The sequence below is a fragment of the Pipistrellus hanaki genome, assembly GCF_964339955.1.
Source record: "Pipistrellus hanaki genome assembly, chromosome: 8".
Classification (NCBI taxonomy): Eukaryota; Metazoa; Chordata; class Mammalia; order Chiroptera; family Vespertilionidae; genus Pipistrellus; species Pipistrellus hanaki.
The window spans coordinates 41,263,950-41,287,307 of record NC_140510.1 but is presented as its reverse complement, the minus strand read 5'-3'; the positions used below and the strand labels follow the sequence as shown (position 1 = coordinate 41,287,307).

The window sequence follows — 23,358 nt, the reverse complement described above, 5'->3', positions numbered from 1 at the left end:
TAAGGGTAAAAGGATAAAAAACACACACCCAGTAGTCAATACCTGATGGCACAGTGGGCCCTTCTGGAGGACAAGTAATAGTGCAGAGAGGGTTTCTAATGCAAATTTTTTTCATTGAGCTTTTTGGCCATGACCTTTGTTTTTTCAGATATGGCTCATCTTTTTTAACTGGATCACACTTGTTTCTATTGTTACTTCAGTTTCCTTCTTATAGTCTGTGCCCTCTATCATCATCTTATTTACTGTTCATGGCCTCTTGTCCATTATTTTAGCTCTGGGTCTTTCTCTGCAAATAATCTAGAACAGAGAGCATTCCATTATCTGGTCTTTTTCGACAAGTCAAAAACCCATTCTTAACACATTTTGCAGTTTAACCACCTTCCCAGTCTCCCATTGATTCATTTGCTGAGTTCACTAACTCTCTTCTTAAGCTCCCACACCCCTTCCAGTCAGCTCTTGCATGGATTATTCTTAATAGTCTCCTAACTGCCTCTGGACTCCTTTCTCTTCCCCTATCCCCTTAATCCATATTCAGCAAATCTTCAAGAATAATCTTTCCAAATGTCTGTTCTTATTAGGTCATTCATTACCCTACTTGACCTCCATCTAGGCCTCTCCCCTCTGACTAAAGAATTAAGTACAAACCCCATATAATTAGGTACCCTGCCCTTTTTTTCCTTTTGTACCTGCTACAATTCCTGTCTTATAATACATATTTGTGAAAACAACTAAACAACTGAAGTAGTTTAGTGTTTTACCCCCTCCCTTTTTAAAAATTTTTTTTATTTTTTATGTGGAGCCTGACATTAAGCATATGTCTCATAGATCTCACTGTGTGTTAATTGTCTATGTATGGTTCTGAGGAAAATTACTTAAGGCCAGCTTTTGGAAGAAGATGGTAAGTTTACGCTAACACTGTTTATTTCCAACTGAAACGTATATTAAAAGGGTCTTTTCATACTTTCACCATCAGGAGTGGGCTATTTGAGATGGTAATTGTATATATGGAGTTATACTGTGTGCTTCACATTAGACACAGATAAAGCCTAATCGTAAAGACAGACATTGCTTTTATGAACAGTGTTTGTGGAGAATTAATTTTTCTTTCATATCTGAGGATGTAGCAGCTAACAGAGAAAGGAAAGGGTAAGTATAGATAAACTATATCATTGTTGATGTTGAAGTCTTTTTGAATTTCTAGACTGGCCATTGGCAAACTGCACCCTTGGGCCCCTGGTTTTGTAAACACAAACACAATTTTATGGAATCAGCTATGTCCATCCATTTATGTATTATCTATGGCTACTTTGGCATCAGAAAAATTGACCTGAGTAGTTGCAAAAGGGTCACAAAGAAAAAAACACACAGCTATTTAGCCCTTTACAGAAAGTTTGGTGACACCTGTTTTAGAGGAAAATGGAAGTTGAGAGGTGGAGGATAAATGAGTTGTGGATAAACCTGTAGGTAGGTGAGAGGAAAGTGATAGTTATTGATCAAGAAGTCTTTACTCTCTTGCTTCCCCATTCACCTATCCTTAGTATTTTGGGACCTAAAAGAAAGAATGAAGGGACAGAAATTATTTTACTACTGCGAGTGCATGGACTCCTTCATAAACATCTGACTAGATTTATTGTGTGCACATCCACTTCCAACTATATTCCATGACAAGACCTAGTAGACACTCGCTTCACTAAGGTATTGAGAAAAGCAGTGAGGGGAGCCCCAGCATTGGTACAAAAGAAATCTGTGATTGCTCTCCTTTGTAGCCATTGAGATTGGCTCCCTGATTTCAGTGGAGATGATGGGATCTCATGGTAGCAGGAACCAAGTGGCAGCACTTACGTAAGCACCAGGGACAAAGAAGGTACATATACAATAACTAGAGGCCTGGTGTATGAAATTCGTGTATGGGGGAGGGATTGTGTGTGAGGGCAGTGTGTGTCCCTCAGTCCAGCCTGCACCCTCTCCAATCTGGGACCTCTCAAGAGCAGTTGGACATCCCTCTCACAATCCAGGACTGCTGGCTCCCAACCACTCGCCTGCCTGCCTGCCTGATTGCCCCTAACCACTTCTGCCTCCCAGCCTAATCACCCCTAACCACTTCTGCCTCCCAGCCTAATCACCCCTAACCACTCCACTGTCCCAAATGCCCTGCCCTGCTGGTCTGGTCACTCCCAGCTGCCCTCCCCTGCAGACATCCCCCCCACCCCAACTGCCCTCCCTTGCATGCCTGGTCACCCCCAACTGCCCTTTCCTGTAGGCCTAGTCCCCCCAATTGCCCTCCTTTGCTGGCCTGGTCCCTCCAAACTGCCCTCCCCTGCTGGCCATCTTGTGGTGGCCATCTTGTGTTCACATGGAGGTGACCATATTTGACCACATGGGGCCGGCCATCTTGTGTCTTGGATTGATGGTCAGTTTGCACATTACCTCTTTATTATATAGAATGGAAAGAGAGACATAGATGTAATCAGAAGGCATTGGCTCACAAGTGATTTTGGTAAATCAGGTAATGTCTTTGACAGACTTGTAGTGGTAACTAATGAATGAAATAGATGGGCAGAATTACAGTATCACTTTGTGTATAAAACAGGAAAACTCTAGGTCTGCTAGCAAAAATGTAGATTTTAGTTGATGCATTTGAGAGTTACAACCTCTCACCCAGTTGCCAAACCTAAGTCAATTCACAGGCCCAGATCCCTTTCTCCGAACTGGGGTCCTATTCCCCCTGAGGAAGAGTGCTGCACCACTGCCCACGCATACAACACCAATCTTCCTCCCAGCTTCCCCAAAGGAACCTGGAGCCATGCATGAGAGAGATTGTGCTTTGGGAAAAAGGAAATACTCAAACCTTTCATACTAATTCCTGGGGACCGTAAAATACCATTGTAGTCTATCAATAAAAATGGCAAGTTGGAGTCTTAGCTCAAGCCTGACTCTCAGTGGGCCCAGGTGAATCTTCGTTTTGGGTCTAAATCATGGATTCGGGACCATTGTAATAGGGGAGCTAAGACGTTAGAACTTCTCTTCCCTTCTAAAATAGCAAACAGAATACCATATCTCACCCTAGCTGGTTTGGCTCAGTAGGTGGAGTGTTGGCCTGTGGACCGAAGGGTCCCAGGTTTGATTCTGGTCAAGGGCCCATGCCCAGATTGCAGGCTCAATCCTTAGTAGGGGACCTGCAGGAGGTGGTTGATCAATGATTCTCATAATTGATGTTTCTATCTCTCGCTCCCTCTCTCTTCCTCTCTGAAATCAATAAAAAAACAAACATATATATATATATATATATATATATATATATATATATATATATATATATATATATATTTTTTTTTTTTTTTTTTTTTTTTTTTTTTTTTTAAGGGATAATGCCATATTCCTGAGGGAATTGTTGAGATTAATGCCACCACCAAAGATTTGAAATAAGACTTGTGATATCTATCACATCTCCATTTAATTCACTTATTTGGCCTGTGCAGAAGACAGATCTTAGAGAGTGACTAGACTGTTGTAAATTTAAACGTTGCCTGATTCCAAGTGAGCTGAGTCTTTTGTAGTATTTTGATCAAATCAACACAGACCTTGGCATTTGCTCTGCAGCTATTGACTTGGTTAATTGTTTTTCTTCATACCAATTTACAAAGACCACCAAAAGCAATTTGCTTTTATTTAACAGGGCCAAAGTGTATCTTCATAGTCTTGCCCCATAGCCAGGCCAATTCTCCTGTATTATAAATATTTATCTTTGCAACATTCCACAAAACATCACATTGGTCCACTGTATTGATGACATTATTATGTTGATTATATCTGAGGAGCAGAAAGAAGCAAATACTTCAGATGTTTTATTCAAGTTTATGAGAATTGTAGAGCAATAATTTATTCTCACAATAATTCAGGGGCACTTCAGTATCATTTCTGAGCATTCATTGGTTACTGTGCTCAATAGCCTTCTTGTATTTTGGAGGCAACATATACACATTTTAATATACTACCTTAACCTGTCTACAGAGTAACCCTTAAGACTGCTACTTTTTTTCTATTTTGTTGTTGTTAATCTTCCACCTGAGGATGTTTTTCCTATAGCTTTTTCAGAGAGAGAGAGGGAAACATCAATGTGAGAGAGACACATCCGGATATACCCAGACGAGGGTGGGGGAAAGTGGGAAGTAAACCTGCAACCCAGTTACATGTTGTTGACCAGGAATTGAACCTGCAACCGTTCGGTGTGTGGGCTGATGTTCTAACCATTGGGAACACCAGCCAGGACAAGACTGCTAGAATTTAATGATGATGAGCACAAGAAAAGGCTATAGAGCAAGTCCAGAATACAGTGCACACTGTGCTACCACTTCGCTTTATAACTGAGCAGATCCAATGATTCTCTAAGTTCTGTAGCAAATAGGGATGCTGCATAGAACCTCTGGCAAGAATGAATAGCAGAATCACAGTGCAGATCTCTGGGATTTTGAAATAAATCTATGACTCCTTCAGATAACTATTCACCTGGGCTTCCCCTCATTAACTGGGTGTTGTCTGACGGACCTAGCCATAAGGCTGGGCATGCATAGCAGCAATCTATCATCGAGTGAAAATGGTATGTAAGGGAGAGAGCTTGGGCAGTTCTGTGAAGTACAACTTGCATGACAAGTCTCAGACATCTTTAATAACAACTCCTGTTGTGTGACCTCTCCTTTAACCCATGCCTTTGACCTCTTGATATCCTTAGTTTAGTTGATGGAAGAAGAAAAACCTCAATTCTGGTTTATAGTCAGGCTCATACCACCCCAGCTACAGCACTACAGCCCCACCCTGAGTATGAAATATAGTGGGGAAGGAAAATTCTCCCAGTAGGCAGAATTTTGAACAGTAGATATGATTGTACACTGTGTCTGGAATGAGAGAGGACTAAAAGTACAGAAGTAATGGTCCATGGGCAGTTGCTAATGGTTTGACTGTATGATCAGGGATTTGGAAGGAGGAGTAGAAGATTTGTAACAAGGAAATTTGAAGAAGAGGTTTGAGGATTGACCTTTCAAAAAGGAGGAGAAGCCCTACCAGTTTTGCTCTGTGGATAGAACATCGGCCTGCAGACTGAAGGGTTTCAGGTTCGATTCTGGCCAAGGGCACATGCTTGGGTTGTGGGCTCGATCCCCAGTACGGGGTGTGTAGGAGGCAGCTGATCAATGATTCTCTCTCATCATTGATATTTCTTTCTCTCCCTCCCTTTTCCTTTCTCTCTGAAATCAATAAATAAATATATTTTAAAAAAAGAGAAATTAGTCCCATCTGAATGCCCACCATAAGACACAGTAGACAAAATGATACACTGTGGATGTCAGTCAGCCTCTTTCCCCAGCTACTCCAGAGCTTGTTCAGTGGGCCCATAAACATGGCCGTGGTGGCAGGAGGGAAGGCTATGTATATATAGGCTAATGGACTTACTCTTTCTACAGGTGACCTGGCTATCACTACTGCCTAGTTCCTAATCTGCAGGCACCAGCACTGAGTGCCTAGGGGTTCCAGCCAGCCACTGGGGCAGGTTGGTTATATTTGATTTCTTACATCATTGAGCAAGCAGAGATTTGTCCTCATTAGCATAGGTAAATATTCGGATATCGGTTTGCCCTTTCTGCCAGCACCAACATCTATGGACTCACAGAAGGAAGCCATAGATACCAATTATGGTTTCATGGCCAGTTACATAAATGAGAATTATAGTAGCTTTGCACATTTTTTCCTTTGCTTTGTGTGTGTGTGTGTGTGTGTGTGTGTGTGTGTGTGTGTGTGTTTCTTTTTATATGCTAACAATTTTCTTAACTCCTTCCCCTTTTCTTTTAAAAATATATTACATAGGTGTTAGAGATTAAATTTACAACTTAGCCTTTAGGTAACAGAATATGCAGTGGGACTGTCATAGAATTTGAGAAGTACATTGGCTGTAAGCACTCTGCGTCTTTTCATTTTGAGGTATCCTCTTCACTGAGAGAAGGACGCTTCATCTTGTGAGGTGGAATGTAAAACTGTTTTGTTATTGTTCAAGTATTTGGGGAAGTTTGCATACGGAGGCTGAGTAGTCACAAGGGTGAACGATGCTGTTCAGTTTATTGTTTCTGAACTCTAAATTTTATTCTAGTTGCCACTTGGTAATAATGGAGCTGGGCCCTGTGAATACTGCTCTTTTGCTGGCTGCCCCACTGGTGGGAAGGGGCTTTTCTTCTTGGTTTCAGAGTGGCTCACTGGCGAGGTTCTTGATGGCATATCTTCTCCTCTACTACTCAGCCACCAGTGTTCTCCAGTCTAATTGCATTCTCTGGAGTCGACATCTGCCTGCTTCTTCACTTTCTCCAGAGCTTGACTTGGGCAGCAGTGATGTCATATTCTGGGGCCACAGACATCATGGACCTATTCTCTAGCCCAGGTCACTGTTCCCCATACTCTTTCTCTCTTTAAAAAATATATTTTGTTATTGATTTCAAAGAGGAAGGGAGAAGGAGAGAGAGAGAGAAACATCAGTGATGAGAAAGAATCATCGATTGGCTGCCTCCTGTATGCCCCCACATGACAACCTAGACATGTGCCCTTGACTGGAATCGAATTCAGGACCCTTCAGTCTGAAGGGTGATGCTGTATCCCAGTGGTTGGCAAACTACGGCTCGTGAGCCACATGTGGCTTTTTGGCCCCTTGAGTGTGGCTCTTCCACAAAATACCACGGCCTGGGCAAGTCTATTTTGAAGAAGTGGCATTAGAAGAAGTTTAAGTTTAAACATTTTGGCTCTCAAAAGAAATTTCAATGGCTGTACTGTTGATATTTGGCTCTGTTGACTAATGAGTTTGCCGACCACTGCTCTATTCTCTCAGTAGGGCCTCCATACTGGTGTTTAGGGAGCCAGCTGCTCAGCATTTATCCCTGGTGCCAGCCTAGAGCTATGTTGGCCCAAGATGCATATGCAAGTGCACTAGACTCCTGCAGAGGACAGCTTCTCAACTCCAGGTTCCACCAGTAGCTAGCAGTTTTCCTCAGCACCACCTAGCAATTGTCCTGGGATTTGACAACTCCCTGTGAAGGGCTCCTTCCAAGACTTGCAAGTCTCACCAAGCAAGGCAGCTCAGTGACTTTTCCACTGTCAGGGAACCAGCACCATGCCTTCTCTGTAGCAATTGTTAGGCCTCAGCCCTGGAGCGGGGAGAGCTCTTCCTTGGGCCCTCATCTCAGCCTTAGGGGTAGTGGTTGGCCCTTATATCCAGCATTCCCGTATTCTCTAGAATTTCTTTAACTCTCACTAGCCAATTCCAGTCCTCTAACCTTCAATTAATAATAGATTAAACTTTCCTTGCTCAAATCACTGTGCAATTTCTGTCTTCTTACTAATCTAAAAGCCATCAACTATACTTGTAATATAACTAGTTAGATGGACAAATCTTTTTTTTAAAATTCAGTGCTTCTGCCTGGGGGGGAAATATTAATTAAGTGAATAGTCTGTGGAACCACTCCAATCACACCTCAAAATTCCTCTATTTTCTAATATGTCATAAGTAATCAATATATATTTCCTATGTTATGTGAAATTCATTCACAGGTACAGAGGTAGCAGGAGAAGAGAGTATGTGAGCTCCCCTTCTAACCCCTCCCCCTGCCCTCCATGGTTAGTGTAACTCCATAATTCCTTTCTTGCACCGAACTGTAGAATTGACTGGTCCACAAATCACGATCTGCCTTCGACCTTTCACCTTCAAAGATGTTTATCTGACCAAGTGTAGCATTGGATGTCTCACCTTGCCCTTCGGTTTAATAAAACCCGAGCCTCATAATTGATGGAGGTCAAACTCTGTCACTAGGGCCTTTTGTCTCATAATCTGAAGAAACCTTTGTTCAAAAAACCATCCTATTTTATGACAAGTAGGTGCCTTAGTTGTCTGCTGGTGGCATTTTCCAGCCACCTGGCGCAACTCTGCTTTGTCTTTAGCAGGGGGTCTTTGAGGTATGTCTGCAGCTGCCTCCTGTGAGATAGCATGTGGCTGTCTCAACACAGTTCGCTTTGCATCATTGTTTGTCCCTTGTCATACATCTGTAGATCACTTCATGCTCAGAAGAACTGATGGCAAGAACGTGAATGAACATGGACTTAAACGTAATCAAAACTAACAAACCGCAGTAGCAAATCACCATGAAATTTGACTCCATCAAGAAATATAAGCAGAAATCACTTCCTGCCACTTCTCCATTCCCAACATTTCACCAGCAGATAAAATTCCTGCCTAAGAATTTAAGGGTTTATTATCAGGGCCAGTTCTTGTTTTTTTTGTTTTTGTTTTTGTTGGTTTTGTTTTGTTTTCAAATTTAATTTTTTTCTAGGTTTAAAAAACTGTTTCATGATATTCCTTGTTCAGTTAGTGGATCCAGATGATAATCTGTGGCAAAGAATTAATGAATATTAATTCACAGTAGTGCGCTTTTAAAAATTTACCAGCTATGCTAGGGTTTGGGATTGTAATTTTGTAATTTTTTGCTTTGTGTGGTTACCTTTAACTTTTTACAGCATGCTTTAACTCAGTATCAAGCAAGTTTCATACTCCAATTAGGCATTGTGCCAATTAACATCAGTTGGAACCAGACCTTAAGTCCCTGGAGCTGTAAAGTTTTATTGTCACAAATATAGAAACAAGAAATGGAAAGAATCACTATCCTCTTATTTTATTAAATGGTACCTTCACATGCAGTTATGAAGTGTTCTGCTTTTCACTGCGTTAGAAGATTGCTTCGGTTGGAATTTTAAACTAACATTCTTGCAGTGTGTGCTTTTCCACCTGGAGGGACAGCCACGGCTATGAAGATGGATCTTATCTTGATATTTCCCCACCTGTTTGTATTTAAACAGCATCCCCAGGTGCTTCGTTGTCACATTAGAGTTTGAGATGCCATAGTCTATTGATAGATAACTGGAAGCCACAGCTTTGTAGTTAGATTATTTTAATTTGTGAGATTTCAGTTTTTTTTCTGTTGAGATGATAGCATATTTTTTTTCTTTAAATATATGTTTTTATTATTTTAAAGAGAGAGGAAGGAAGAGGGGAAGAGAGAGAGAAACATCGACATGGCTGTCTCCTGCATGCCCCCTACTGGAGACTGAGCCAAAACTGGACATGTGCCCTGACTGGGAATGGAAACAGCAACCTTTCTGTGCACAGGACAATGCTCAACCAACTGAGCCACACTGGCCAGGGCAAGATGAAAGCGTATTTTACCCCTAAGAATAATCCATTGACTTTTAACCCATTCTCATAGGCATAGAGTTTTAGCCTTTCAAAGTATCATTTTGTGGATATTTTTATTGATTATTAATGCCTTTTTGTAAGGCCTACATGTACAGTAGAATATATAGATTAATATATATTTTTTAGACTAGAAGGTCCCTGAGTTTCTGTTTTTTTATAAAATATATTTTATTGATGTTTTTGCAGAGAGGAAGGGAGAGGGAGAGAGAGTGTCAAAAACATCGATCAGCTGCCTCCTACTGGGAATGTGCCCACAACCAAGGTACATGCCCTTGACTGGAATCAAACCTGGGATCCTTCAGTCTGCAGGCTGACACTCTATCCACTGAGCCAAACCAGTCAGGGCTCTGAGTTTCTTTTTCTTTAATTTATTGGGGTGACATTGTTTAACATGATCATATAGATTTCAGGTGTGGGTTTCTGTGTTTCAAGATCTGTATATTGCACTTTGTACCCACCACCTAAAGTCATTTTTTCCTACATTTTAGAATTTTATACAGATTTCTAATTTAGAAGATTTAATTTTTTCTAGGTTTAAAAAACTATTTCATGATATTCCTTTCTCTTTTTCTGTGATTTGGAGCTTTTATAATTAGCAAATGACCATTTTGGATTGGCATGTGTAAAGATTTTAGAATACAAGAATGACAAACCCTACATCTACTAATCATTTCTAATATATAAATACTAGAGGCCCGTTGCACGAAATTCGTGCCTGGGGATGCAGGGGGGGGCCCCCAGCCCAGCCTACGCCCTCTCCAATCTGAGACCCCTTGAGGGATGTCCGACTGCCCGTTTAGACCCAATCCCACCGGGAACGGGTCTAAACGGGCAGTCAGACATCCGTCTCACAATCCAGGACTGCTGCTCACCTGCCTGCCTTCCTGGTTGTTCCTAACCACTTCTGCCTGCCAGCCTGATCACCCCCTAACCACTCCCATGCCAGCCTGATGGATGTCTAACTGCTCCCGTGCCAGCCTGTTTGCCCCCAACTTCCCTCCTCTGCCAGCCAGGTCACCCCTAACTGCCCTCCCTGTGCAGGGTTGATCACCTCCAACTGCCCTTTCTTGCAGGCCTGGTCCCTATCAACTGCCCTCCCTTGCAGGCCTGATCCTTCTCAACTGCCCTCCCTTGCTGGTCATCTTGTGGTGGCCATCTTGTGTCCACATGGGGGCAGGATCTTGGACCACATGGGAGCAGCCATCTTGTGTGTTGGAGTGATAGTCAATCTGCATATTACTCTTTTATTAGACAGGATAGAGGCCCGGTGCTTGGGTGGGGACCAGCTGGTTTGCCCCGAAGGGTGTCCCGGATCAGGGTGGAGGTTCCCTTGGGGTGTGGGGCCGGCCTGAGCGAGGGGCCTGGGGTGGTATGCAGGCCAGCCATGCCCCCCTGGCGACCCAAATGGAAGCTCTGGTATCTGGAATTTATTTACCTTCTACAATTGAAACTTTGTAGCCTGCAGCAGAGCCAAGCCTCCTGCTCATTCCATGGCCGGCAGCCATTTCTGATGGGATTTATGTATCTTCTATAATTGAAACTTTGTAGACTGGAGTGGAGGCTGGGCCGGCCAGGGTGTGTGGAGAGCTTTGCTTCTTCCATTGTGGGGGGTGCAACCCTAGCCTCCCGCTCTTTCCAGCTCCTGCCATTTCTGTTTGGGTTTGTTTACCTTCTATAATTGAAACTTTGTGGCCTTGAGTGGAGGCTTAAGCCAGCAAGGGCAGGCGGAAAGCTTGGCTTCCTCCATTGCCTGGGAAGCCCAAGCCTCCCTCCTACTCTCTGTCGCTGTAGCCATCTTGGTTGGATTTATTTGCATACTTGCTCTGATTGCCTGGTGGGTGTGGCTTGTGGGGTAGTGGAGTGATGGTTAATTTGCATATTACTCTTATTAGGTAGGATTTAATGATAACTTTGGAAGATAAAGGGAATAAAATGTCAAAGTTAGTTTTCACTTTTATAAATGTTATTTTCTTTAAAATATGTTTAGGGAGGACAGGTCTTACCCATATAAATTACTTGAATAATTATAGTGGTGAACGGCATATAATTGTGTACTACAATAAAACCCTTTCATATTATTTTTTTTTTTTAAAGCACATGAAGAAAATAAATCCTCACTGTGATTCAGCCTGTCATGAATGCTTTTTTTTCTCCCCCTCCTTTCTTTTGCTCCTGGTTGCCTATATTAGAGTTTAGTAAACATGTTGTTCTGTTTTTAGGGTCAGCAGCAAGCAGTATTTTATCAGGCCGATGCTGCTTTTATAATTTGATTATCTCTGTTGTCTCTTTAGAAATACTACAAGTAAAGCTTAATGGTTTTTTTGTTTTGTTTTGTTTTGTTTTTTTCCTACTAGGTTTTGTATTTTGTGTGATGTATTTTTGTATTTGAAAATGGCTATTTTATAACAGCAGATGCTCTTAATGTTCTAGTTTTAATTAGTTTTGTCAGAATTCAAAGTACTGTCATGTCAGCAAATCTGCCAGAATGTGTTTACTTGTTGGTGATGCTGCTTTTTAATATTAATTAGTTTAGTTGGAATAAAAGTTCATAGGTTATGGGCAAACTTCATAAAAAAAAAGCAGTATTTTGAATGAATGGCTGATAGTGCCCATCAGTATACCTTTGCTTTCTTATGGATTCTCCCTTTCTTTATAATCAGTTTAATGAAATCCTTTGCCCCCTTGATTATTAAGTTAAGACACCTGTTATTTTAGACTCAAAATATATTTTTAAAAGTAATTTTATGCATATTATATAATAGCTATTTGCCAGAGTTAACGATGTATTTAAAAAATATATTTTATTGATTTTTCACAGAGAGAAAGGGAGATAGAGAGTTAGAAACATCCATGAGAGAGAAACATCGATCAGCTGTCTCCTGCACACCCCACACTGGGGATGTGCCCACAACCAAGGTACATGCCCTTGACCAGAATCGCACCTGGGACCTTTTAGTCCACAGGCCGATGCTCTATCCACTGAGCCAAACTGGTTTTGACAACAGTGTATTAATTTTTCACTGGAGAAAAATCCCTAATATTTATTTATTATTTATTGTTAATATATTTTATTGATTTCAGAGAGGAAGGGTGAAGGAGAAAGAAATATCAATGATGAGAGAGAATCTTGATTGGCTGCCTCCTGCACGCCCCCTACTGGGGAATGAGCCCATAACCCGGGCATGTGTCCTTAACCAGAATTGAACTCGGGACCCTTCAGTCTGCAGGCTGACACTCTATCCACTGATCTAAACTGGCTAGAGCCCTAATATTTTTTAGTCCTAATAGATTGTGGTTAATTATAGTTGTGTTCTTCCAAAAGTATAATTTCTCTGGGGGCAAGATAGCTTTGTATTCTTACTAACCACTAGAGTCCCAGTGCATGATGCACTGGGGGAAGGGTCCCTCAGCCCAGCCTGCACCCTCTTGCAGTCTGGGAGCCCTTGGCGGACATCCCTCTCACAGTCTGGGATCCCTAGCTCTTTACTGCCTGCCTGCTTGCTGCTTCTTACCACTTGGCTTGCTGTTACTTAGCGCTGCTGTGGAGGTGGGAGAGGGTCCCACCACTGCCACTGTGCTCACCAGCTGTGAGCCCTGCTTGTGGCTGAGCAGCACTCCCCCTGTGGGAATGCACTGACCACCAGGGGGCAGCTCCTGCATTGAGCGTTTGCCCCCTGGTGGTCAGTGTGCATCATAGCAACAGGTCGTTCCACTGTTCAGTCAATTTGCATATTACCCTCTTATTACATAGGATGAAAGTATATTGTTTGTAGCTCATGTTGAGTTGTTGGTTGAATGAGTGAATTGAAGCATGCTGATAGGGATGAATAGCTTACTAATGTCATTTATCATTTCTGTTTATAGGTATTACCATTTAATGAAACCTGCTTGCCAGCTAATCCATGATAAAAAATAAAGTAAAAGCGGAAACTATAACTGTAATTTGTCAAGTGACAAGCTTTTAATGTCAGAATGACTCAACTAAAGCGACTAGTGAAATTACACCTTAAAAGACATTATTATAAAAAGTTCTGGAAGTTTGGTACAGTAATTTTTTTCTTTATAATATTTTTGATTTTAATGCAAAGAGAAGTAAGTGTTCAACATTCCGAAGAGGAATCAAGGGTGGAAAGGAACATGAAAAACAAAAACAAGATGCTTGATTTAATGCTAGAAGCTGTACACAATATTAAAGATGCCATGCCAAAAATGCAAATAGGAGCACCTGTCAGGCAAAGCGTCGATGCTGGCGAGAGACCTTGTTTGCAAGGATATTACACAGCAGCAGAACTGAAGCCAGTTCTTGACCGCCCACCTCAGGACTCTAATGCACCTGGTGCTTCTGGTAGAGCATTCAAGATAGTCAGCCTAAGTGTTGAAGAGCAGAAGGAAAAAGACCGTGGAGAAACAAAACACTGCTTTAATGCTTTTGCAAGTGACAGGATTTCTTTACACCGAGACCTTGGACCAGACACTCGACCTCCTGAGTATGTTGAAGAATATTCATTGTCTTCTGTTTATCATCAGGGCTTGCAGGGGAGGGCTGTTACTAAGGAATTTGCTTGTTCTTTAGCCACCTTAAGGGGAAAAGAAATCACCAATTATCATTTACTTAACCAGTTTTAATTACTTTTTAAATTTTTATTATTGAGGCCAGATAGTCGTATCTATTCCTGGTGAGGCATTGAAGATGTGAAAAGTTATTGTCTTAGGAACTAGAACACTGAATTCTAGATCTGACATCTATAGAATTACAAATTCTTTATTTGAAACGCTTTTGTTTTCCTCATCTATTAAGGAAGAAATGTGGGACAGTTTTTATGGAAAATGTGGGAGTTGTCTCCATTCCTCTGTGTATTACTGTAGAAAAGAAATGGTTAAAAAATATGCCAAGACTTTGGAGCTGTTAGATAACAATATTTTATGAATTAAGTCACAGACTTTGTGGTTACTTTCTGTACTATAATTATGTTTCATTATATTTCAGAATGCCCTGTTTTATAACCTGTCTTTTAACGGACAATATTGTTATAATTAGTAATTCAACTATGATTCTTTCTCTAGAGTTTTGTTGAATAAGTCCCAGTATTATAAAGTTGTTTCCCTTTAGCTTCTGAGAAATCAAGATTGCTTTTTATTGTCACTTTGCTTACATGTTTATTTCAAGTATATAGTATTTTAAGTTTCCCTCCAGCTTCCTTTATACTGTTTGTCCTTAGTTAATGAACCATTTTGTTATCTTTAAGGTAGTGGCCAAATGTTCTATTTGAACTGAAATAGCTAAAATGAATTTCTAGCACTTTCAAACCATCAATAGATTTGTTAAAATTGTAAGACAGAAAAAGTGTAACCAAGCAGTGCCTTTATATTTTGGTTTCTGGTTATAATAAAAATATATTTGGAAGTGAACCTGAAGAAAAGGACTTAGGTTTATTGCTTCATTCATATTTTTCTATATTTATGATCTGATCATAAATACCTGCTCCAACTATGAGTTTCTTAATGTTGAAGTTGTGTAGATTAAATTTTTGTTGCTGTATTATTTTTATTTTAATTTTTAAAATCCTCACCCAAGGATATGTTTTTGAAGAGAGAGAGAGAGAGAGAGAGAAAGAGAGAGAGAAAAAGAGAGAGAGAGAGAGAGAGAGAGAGAGAGAGAGAGAGAGAGAGAGAGAGAGAGAAAGGTGCATGATAAACATCAGTCAATTGCCTCCTGAACTCACCCTCATCCTCACTGGGGATCAAACCCACAGCCTTGGTATGTGCCTTGACTGGAATCAAACCATCATCTTTTGGTGCATGGGATGATGCCCAACCTACTAAACCACACCATCCAGGGCTGTCACTGTATTATAATCTGTGTGATTCAAAGTTGGGTTGCTCATCATATTAAATGAATGTGTAAATAAATAAATGAATGTCTAACAAATATTTTAGCTGTTATAACAGGGCTGTTTTTTTTTATGTTAAGTTAAAATGTAGTATTGCACTTCACTGATTTGGAGAAAGGTCTTGACTGAAAAATCAATTCACATCACAAATGAAGAAACATGCTTTTTATTCTTTAGCATTATAATCAATGCCAGCTCAAGATAAACTTTTCCCCCCATATAATATTTAGTAGTATTCTATAATGTTAATCATTAAGTAAGTGGGAAATAAAAAGCATGTAAAGAACATTTTTTTTTTATTTTTATTTTTTTTTTTGGCTAGGAATGGGTACCTGTGACTGTGAAGAGTTGGTAAAGACTTAATACTTTGCTACTTTAACCTTAAGGAACACATTTTCTGAAGAATTCCCAATCTTTTCTTTGCTCATTAGAAATATAGGTGTAGTTTCTCCCAAAATCAGATGTAACTGATTAAGCACTTTCCTATATGCCAAATCTTTCAAATGACATGACTAGAAATATGCAGTCTCTTTGGCAAGTTAATTTAATTTCATGACTTTAAATGACATATGAAACAGTTTTTAAAGCATAAGCTTAACATGCTAATTGTTTCCAAATAAATAAGGTTTATGAAGTAATATTGTAAAATTTCATTACCACTTGCATTAATGATATGACATGACACTTTTGATATTAGTGATTATCAGTTAAGCAAATAAAGCCTCAATTAAACCAAGGGAAAGCATTGTAAGATTAAAACGATAACATTTTATTAGTGTGAGTTTTTGTAAAGATTTATACTTTAAATCTTCAAGACCTTTTTGTAATTCTTGATTAATATTACATTAGTTAGTCACATGGCAAATAAATGTAGGGAAACCTGTTTTTTTAATCTGGAAAATCTCTTCCCATAATACTTATAAGACAGGAAATCATAAGGTTTTTTTTGTTGTTGTTGTTGTTAAAAAAAGAAAATATATATAAAGTGGAGTTTTCCATAATTTTTACTTATAGTTTATGTTAGCTTATAAACCTTTATGTCTGAAGATACAAGCTTATATTTAGTTATTTATTTCTGTGTAATTAAGAGTACTATAGAGGAAGAGGTAGTTTATGTTTGGATATTATTTTTAATTGGTAGTTTATCCAAAATTCAATTTAGAATAAATAACTTGCTTACATCTATCAATGAGGATGAATGTGATTATTTGCTCTGACTTGAATACTAAGTGGCCAGATTATTATGATCTCTGAACTCATAATAATCTAGACACTCAGTGTATATTCTATATAATAAAAGGCTAATATGCAAATTGTCCCCTCAACCAAGAGTTTGACCAGCAGGCAGGCCAGCTAACCACCCATGTCCCCTCCCCCTGGCCAGGCTGGCCAGTCTCCACCCATGCATAAATTCAAGCACCGGGCCTCTAATATATATACATGCACTGAGTGGCCAGATTATTATGCATTTAAAGATCATAATAATCTGACCACTCAGTGTATATGTATATTACACTTGGAAATAACAAATGCACTAGAGTAAAATCACTTTCAGTCAATTCCTCTATTTTTTCTATCTTGTGGTATTGATACCCTCTCAATACTTTATTCCCAGACTATTTTTTTTTTTTTTATAACTTCAAATATTGCACCCTAAAGACCTCCTCTCGGAAAAAAATCTTAAGGCACATACATATTGAGGTCTGGATATAGAAGTGCTTAATGAGAGTTTGTAGGATACCTTTTTCCAGGGTGGCAGTCCCAGGCCTCTCGTACCACACTGGAGGCTCTGGTTTCCCCATCGGCCCTGGCAGAGTGACAAAAGTGCTCTGGGCCCTTATCTCCATGAGTGAATGATTTACTTCCTCTTCTTTGTGTTTGACCAGCACTTGTTCACACACTGTACTTGCAGTGCCTTTTGATTGTGTGGGAGATTTTTGTACTCTGTTGTCTGAAATTATACAACCATTTATGGTTTTTAAGTGAACTTAAAGATAAACTTATATATCTTTTCCATATGTTCCAAGTTCACTCCGTTGATTTTACAATGTTCTGAAGCCCTCTTCTGTATGCTATTTCATTTGATCTTCACCTCAACTCAGTAGGCCAAGGGACTGGAGGCTGTACAGGTCCTCCCACACTCCGATGCTTCATATGAGACAATTTCCACAGAGAAAGACCTTGTTATAAAAAATGAATCAATTTCTAACTAATGTTTATAGCTAATGGGTAGCACAGTGCCATTAGCCAGTCAGAAATTACTAGCATTCCTCTTCTTGTGCCTATCAATATTTCATATGGCAACAGAGCACAGGACTAATAACATGGATTTAGGACTTTTATTTTAAATTTATAAATGTATTTTAAAAAATATTTAAAGTGCCTAGTCTCATTTAATTAAACAATAGATTGGATAATTGGAGCAAAATCTTTGCTGAATAATACAAATTATGCATAGCTTTATAGTATGCTATTTTCCCCCTATTGGTTCAAATATTGATTAAGTAAATTGATTAAATAAACTTGGAAAATGTTATGTACTTAGGGAAGTATATAATTTAAGATAATCTGTACATATACAAATATTTAATTACATTGCAGTTTTAAAAATTACAAACAAAAATGTATGATTTCCAGAAGGAAGGAAGAAAACTTGATTTTTATTTGACCAATTACAAGTATTTGTCATTTTTACAGGTGGTTTTACTTGTCGGTTATTTTCCTTATTGAAAATGTTATTTGAATGTAAAGTTATACTGTTGAAAAGTTTACAATAGCATGTTCTCATCTTTAACATGCAATACATATCAGTGGCCATGATCTAGGTCTTGTAAAGTATTGTGTTTTGCTCTACTTAGATTTACACAGCATTAAGATCATCTTATATAGTAAAAAATCACAACAAAAAATTATTCACTATTATTTCTATAGTGATAAAGGTTAAATAATAATTTTGGTAATGGCATAGCTGTGAAATAAAGTAATAAAATTCATAATTATTCTTCTACTTTGACTTTTTCTAGATGTATCGAACAAAAATTTAAGCGCTGTCCTCCCCTGCCTACCACCAGTGTCATAATAGTTTTTCATAATGAAGCATGGTCCACGCTGCTTAGAACTGTCCACAGTGTGCTCTATTCTACGCCTGCCATACTGCTGAAGGAAATCATTTTGGTGGATGATGCTAGTGTAGATGGTAAGAAAGCATATGCAAATTAGATTGTTTCCCAGGTAAATCTGTATGGTGTTGTCCAATGTCTATTGAGTTATATTGTACTCTCAGATGCCATTTCAGAGCTTGAGTATAATAGCTTGGATGGTATATATAGTGGATGAAAGTAGAATCCAAGGGTTTTGATATTCAAATATTTTGCAGTTTAGAAATGTATAAGACACCATTATTCCTAACTTTGTAGTCAGAAATGTAACACTTCTTATAAGGAATAGTCACTAAGAGCACAGACTTGACCCTGGAGTCAGGCTTCCTTAGTGTGAATCCCAGCTCTGGTACTAACCAGCTATGTGACTTGGGCAAGTTACTTAACCCTCTTCCCCCTTACCCCTAAGGCTTTAGTTTCATTATTTGTAAAGTGGGGGGAAATGCCATATTTCATCAAGTTTATTGTATGATGTATAATTACTTTATATACCACTAGGTTAAGAAGCTCTTCATAGCCAATTAAACTAAGATGCTATTGATTATAAGAAGTATTCAATTGTGCAGTTTATAATTGAGGAAATACATAAAAAGTACATAATTCTTAGGGTTGTTTTGAAAATTAGATGAGTTAATATAAATAAATGTAATTAATATAAATAAGTAGTTAAAAAATCACTGAGTTATCACATCCTGTTTTAGTTTGGCTCTTAAATTTTCCAATATTGTTTGTAAACTTAGCCACATTCTTTAATACATAGCTACTTAAAATTAAAGTCAAGAGGCACTTACTAAATTACACATTTTAAATTGGAATCACAAGGCTAATTTTACAAATACTCTAATTTGCTAAATTTTCCAACATTACAAGCATTTTAAATACCAAACAGATATACATTGTTTCAATGATTACAACATGTATTCCTGAATGAATCATAGTTTGGAGCCAGATTCTTTAAGGACAACTTCCAGCACCAACACTAATTAGCTGCTTACTCATCTGTAAAATGGGGTTGGTATTCTTGCATCATATCCAAAGCAACATCTGTAGTAAGATAAACCATTCCTTTATGTGCCATGAGAAGAAGGGGGGGGGGGGGGAAGTGATTAAGTGATATGTCATCAATTATAAGCTGCACCAAGACTTCAGAAATGATAATAAGTGAATAAAGCATAAAATATTAACCTATTTATTTCTAATATACAATTACTTATTTAATAATTTCTACATATAATTCTAAACCAGTGGCTTCCAATCTTTTTTCCACCATGCCCCACCTAAGTATAAAATCCTGATGCTCCCTCTGTGACATATAATTCTTACTAGAGGCCTGATGCACAAAATTCGTGCAAGAGGCTTGGCCTTGGTGGCTGCCTCTATCTCAGCCCCCGCTGCTGCAGCTTCATCCAGAAGGACATCCAATCTAATCAGCACATTACACTTTTATGATTATACATTATTCACAAAATGAACTCCTAGTCAGATGGAGGAAGCCTTTAAGGCCATTAACTTTGTCTAAACAAGCTTTCAACAAACATGGCATCTATCAAAGAGAAAAATAAAAGAGTGAAAAGACAGTTCAAGTACTGAAGAAGAAATCACTAAGAATTTGTTAAAAAAAAAATTATAATGTGAAGTGATAAAAAAATAGCAAATAAAGTTTCAAAAACATAATAGAGAACTAAAATGCGTAAATATATCACAATATATATTTATATACTGTAGATGAGGCCCCTAGAACCATAAGAAATGCAAAAAATTGACCGTTAATAACTCATTCTAGAATTGCCTCCCTTAGAAATCAAATTGCCCCGCTGTGGGGTGTGTGCCCCACATTAGGAACCACTGTTCTAAGCACTACTATGGTTTCAAAACAAAATATCAGTGGATTGAAGTTAGGGTCTCAAGTTACACTAACATATATGTGGAATAAGGTTGCTTATCACCTGGGGATTTTTTGCTTGGATGTGAGACATATTTATTAATTGGGGAAGTTTTTATAAAAGATGTTTTTATTGATTTTTAGAGAGAGGGGAAAGGAGAAGGAGAAGGGAGAGATTGAAACATCAAACAGCTGCCTCTTCATGTCCCCTACTGGGGATTGAGCCCACAATCCCAGGCATGGGTTCTGACTGGGAATTGAACCATGACCTCCTGGTTCATAGGTTGATGTTCAACCACTGAGACATACCAGCTAGGCCAAATGGGGAAGTTTTATAATTCAAGTCCCCTACGTACAGTTAAGCACTTTATCCAGATCTCTGATTTGAATCTTTAATCCTCTTACCCGGACTATTTTTTTTACCACTCAGTTATAATCAACTAATTTACTTACTGCTTGACTGTTTTGAATTTCTTCTTATCCTTACATTTTGGACTGCAGCCCATAGAGTTTAAAGTGACATCTGATTAACTTCTGCATACTTCATATGTTTTAGCTTTAAAAAAAACAACAATCACTTTATTTTAGAAATCTTTCCCTCTTTAGTTTCTTGAACTTGATTCACAGATAATTATTTTTTTTTTGCTTGATTTTTTCAAGTAGTGAGGCAATAGGGTAACAGTAAGGCTACTTCTCAAAAGTCTTCAGTTGAAGGAAACTTTATTATTTAATTGCACAAAGAAAATTAATAGAATTAAAGGAAATCAAAATGAAAAGTGACATCTATTCATAATCTTCCTGTTTGAATTATTTTAATCTTTTCCTCTTTTAATCATTATCTAAATATAGAACGTTTATCTAATTATACTGATGTCATAAATCCAGTTTTGAAATCAGACATGTCACAGAACATTATTAGCTCATTTATTTTTCCTTCAAAACTTTATTTTTAATGACACTTATGGACTAGATGCATTTTATGTAACCATTCACCTTTATTCACCTCATTGTTATTCTGTATTACACTGCAACGAATATTCTTGCACTTCTGTTTTTCTTCTTTTGAATTATATCTTCAGATAAGTTAGAAGTAGAATTGCTTGATCTACAGGGTCTGAATATTTTTATAATTCTCTATAGCAATTAAGAATAGATTTGGGTTTTCTTGGCAAAGGCTATCTTTGCATACTAATATAATGTGTCTTATTGAATCAAAGAGCTGTCTAGTGAATTTCCAGTGTGGAAAAATGTGTCCCTACTTGCTGTAAGTAGCTTGTGAAGTAGAAACCACAGGCCCTGTTTTTAACTGGCTTAGGAAAAGCAGCAGAAGTATTCAGATAATCAAATAACAGATATAGTCAAATAGCAATGATAGGAAAATAAAAGATAATCAACATTTACAGAGTATAGGCCCCGTGCTAGGCCCTCTCTTAAATGTTTTAGTTGTACAGTAACCTCTCATTTTATCCTCCCAACAATCTTCTGTCTGGGTAAATCCTATCATCCCCATCTTAGAGATAAAGAAACTAAGTTACAAAAGGTGAAATAACTTGCTCACAGTCACACAGCTAAAAATAATGGTGCCATATATTGAACCCAGGAGATCTGATTTCACAGCTTTGTGCGCTTAACCTCACAAAAAGTGGGGTGTAAATGTGGACTAAATTTAGTGGGTGGATAAGAATTTACAGGAAGTTTGGAAGGTGTGGGTAAATAATTTTTTAAAAAATTCAAACAATATTAGGACTTTTTATTTTATGGAATCTATAGTGACTCCAGTTTTTAAAAAACCCCTCATTAATACCTTTAAAATGTTTCCATTTTACAAGTCTGATTAAAGCAGAAATATCCATAATTATATTTTTAAGAAAAATTGCAATTTTGCTTGTCTTTCAGAAAATTAATTCTGAGGAACTTAGAAGGTGTTTAAAAATTAATCTATTACTCTTAGAAAACAGTGTTTAGAAGTTGTTTTTCTACTAAAATTGTTCCTAGACACTTACTTCTTTTATGAATGCTTACGTTTTCAATAAGCAACTATCTTATCTTCACCACTGAAGCACTGAAAAAAAAAAAATCACAGATGAAACCATCTACATTTTCTCAGATCTCCAAATGCATTTTCTTGACTCCTGGGTCCACTCCATTTGAAGTCTTTCATTTTGCCCCAAATTATTTAACATGGCATATATAAAATACGTTATAATGTTATGTTACAATAGTCCAGAAGTTAAGATTTTCTTGTGTAGTCTTTTTTTCAATGAAGAGTTAAATATATAATTTTCATCTTAATGAAAAAAATGTGTGTAACTGTTATGATTATGAATGTGGAGGTATGATTGCCTTGTGGTTTCTTTATTAGCTTTCATGTGTCATATATGAAAATAAACTTGAGTTAATCCTGGTTGTTTTTTTTTGTGTGTGTGTGTGTGTGTTTTTTTTTACAGAGTACTTACATGATAAACTAGAGGAATATGTAAAACAATTTTCTATAGTAAAAATAGTCAGACAAAGAGAGAGAAAAGGTCTGATCACTGCACGGTTGCTAGGAGCAACAGTAGCAACAGCTGAAACGCTCACATTTTTAGATGCTCACTGTAAGTATATATGTGTAGACATGGTTGTAACATTTTTCCTTCCCCTACCCCCTAATTTCAAAGGTAAGGAAGCCTTTTCTTTAATGCCTAATTGCATTTTCTTTAACATCATTCTTCAACTGGTGATTATAACATTGACAGCCCAAGAAGATTATAGCTTTCATACACAGGGACTTCCTTTCACTTATGCAAATTTCTTGCCTTCTTTGTGATTAAAGCTCCTCAACTTTAATGTCTTACAGTGGCCAGTTCCCAGGGAGTTATCCCTGCTTGGGATCTTTTTCTGATGCTTATTCTATTTTTTTTTATTCTTGATTCCTATAATTGGAAAATATTTTTATTGATTTCAGAGAGGAAGGGAGAGGGGGAAAGAGAGAGAGAGAGAGAGCGCGTGAGAGAGAGAGAGAGAGAAAGAAACACATCAATAATGAGAGAAAATCATTGATCTGATAGGCTATCTCCTGCATGCCCCTACTGGGGATCAAACCTATAACCCATGTATGTGCCCTGACTGGGAATCAAAACATCAATCACTGAGCCACATGGGCTGGAT

General features: G+C 38.2%; 1 protein-coding gene across 5 annotated transcripts in view; it reads left to right on the top strand.

Annotated features, from left to right (window-relative positions):
- GALNT3 (polypeptide N-acetylgalactosaminyltransferase 3) overlaps window positions 1-23,358 on the top strand; it is a 47,695-nt gene that overhangs the window by 10,340 nt on the left and 13,997 nt on the right. For 4 of the 5 annotated variants that reach the window (XM_084891602.1, XM_084891600.1, XM_084891603.1 and 1 more), the window contains exons 2-4: window positions 13,142-13,764; window positions 18,192-18,364; window positions 22,656-22,805. In XM_084891602.1, the coding sequence (XP_084747728.1) occupies window positions 13,250-13,764; window positions 18,192-18,364; window positions 22,656-22,805 (838 nt within the window). In that variant the 5' untranslated portion in view covers window positions 13,142-13,249. Of the gene's footprint in view, window positions 1-5,458; window positions 5,543-13,141; window positions 13,765-18,191; window positions 18,365-22,655; window positions 22,806-23,358 lie in introns of those variants that run through there. The other variant, XM_084891601.1, reaches the window with a different exon arrangement.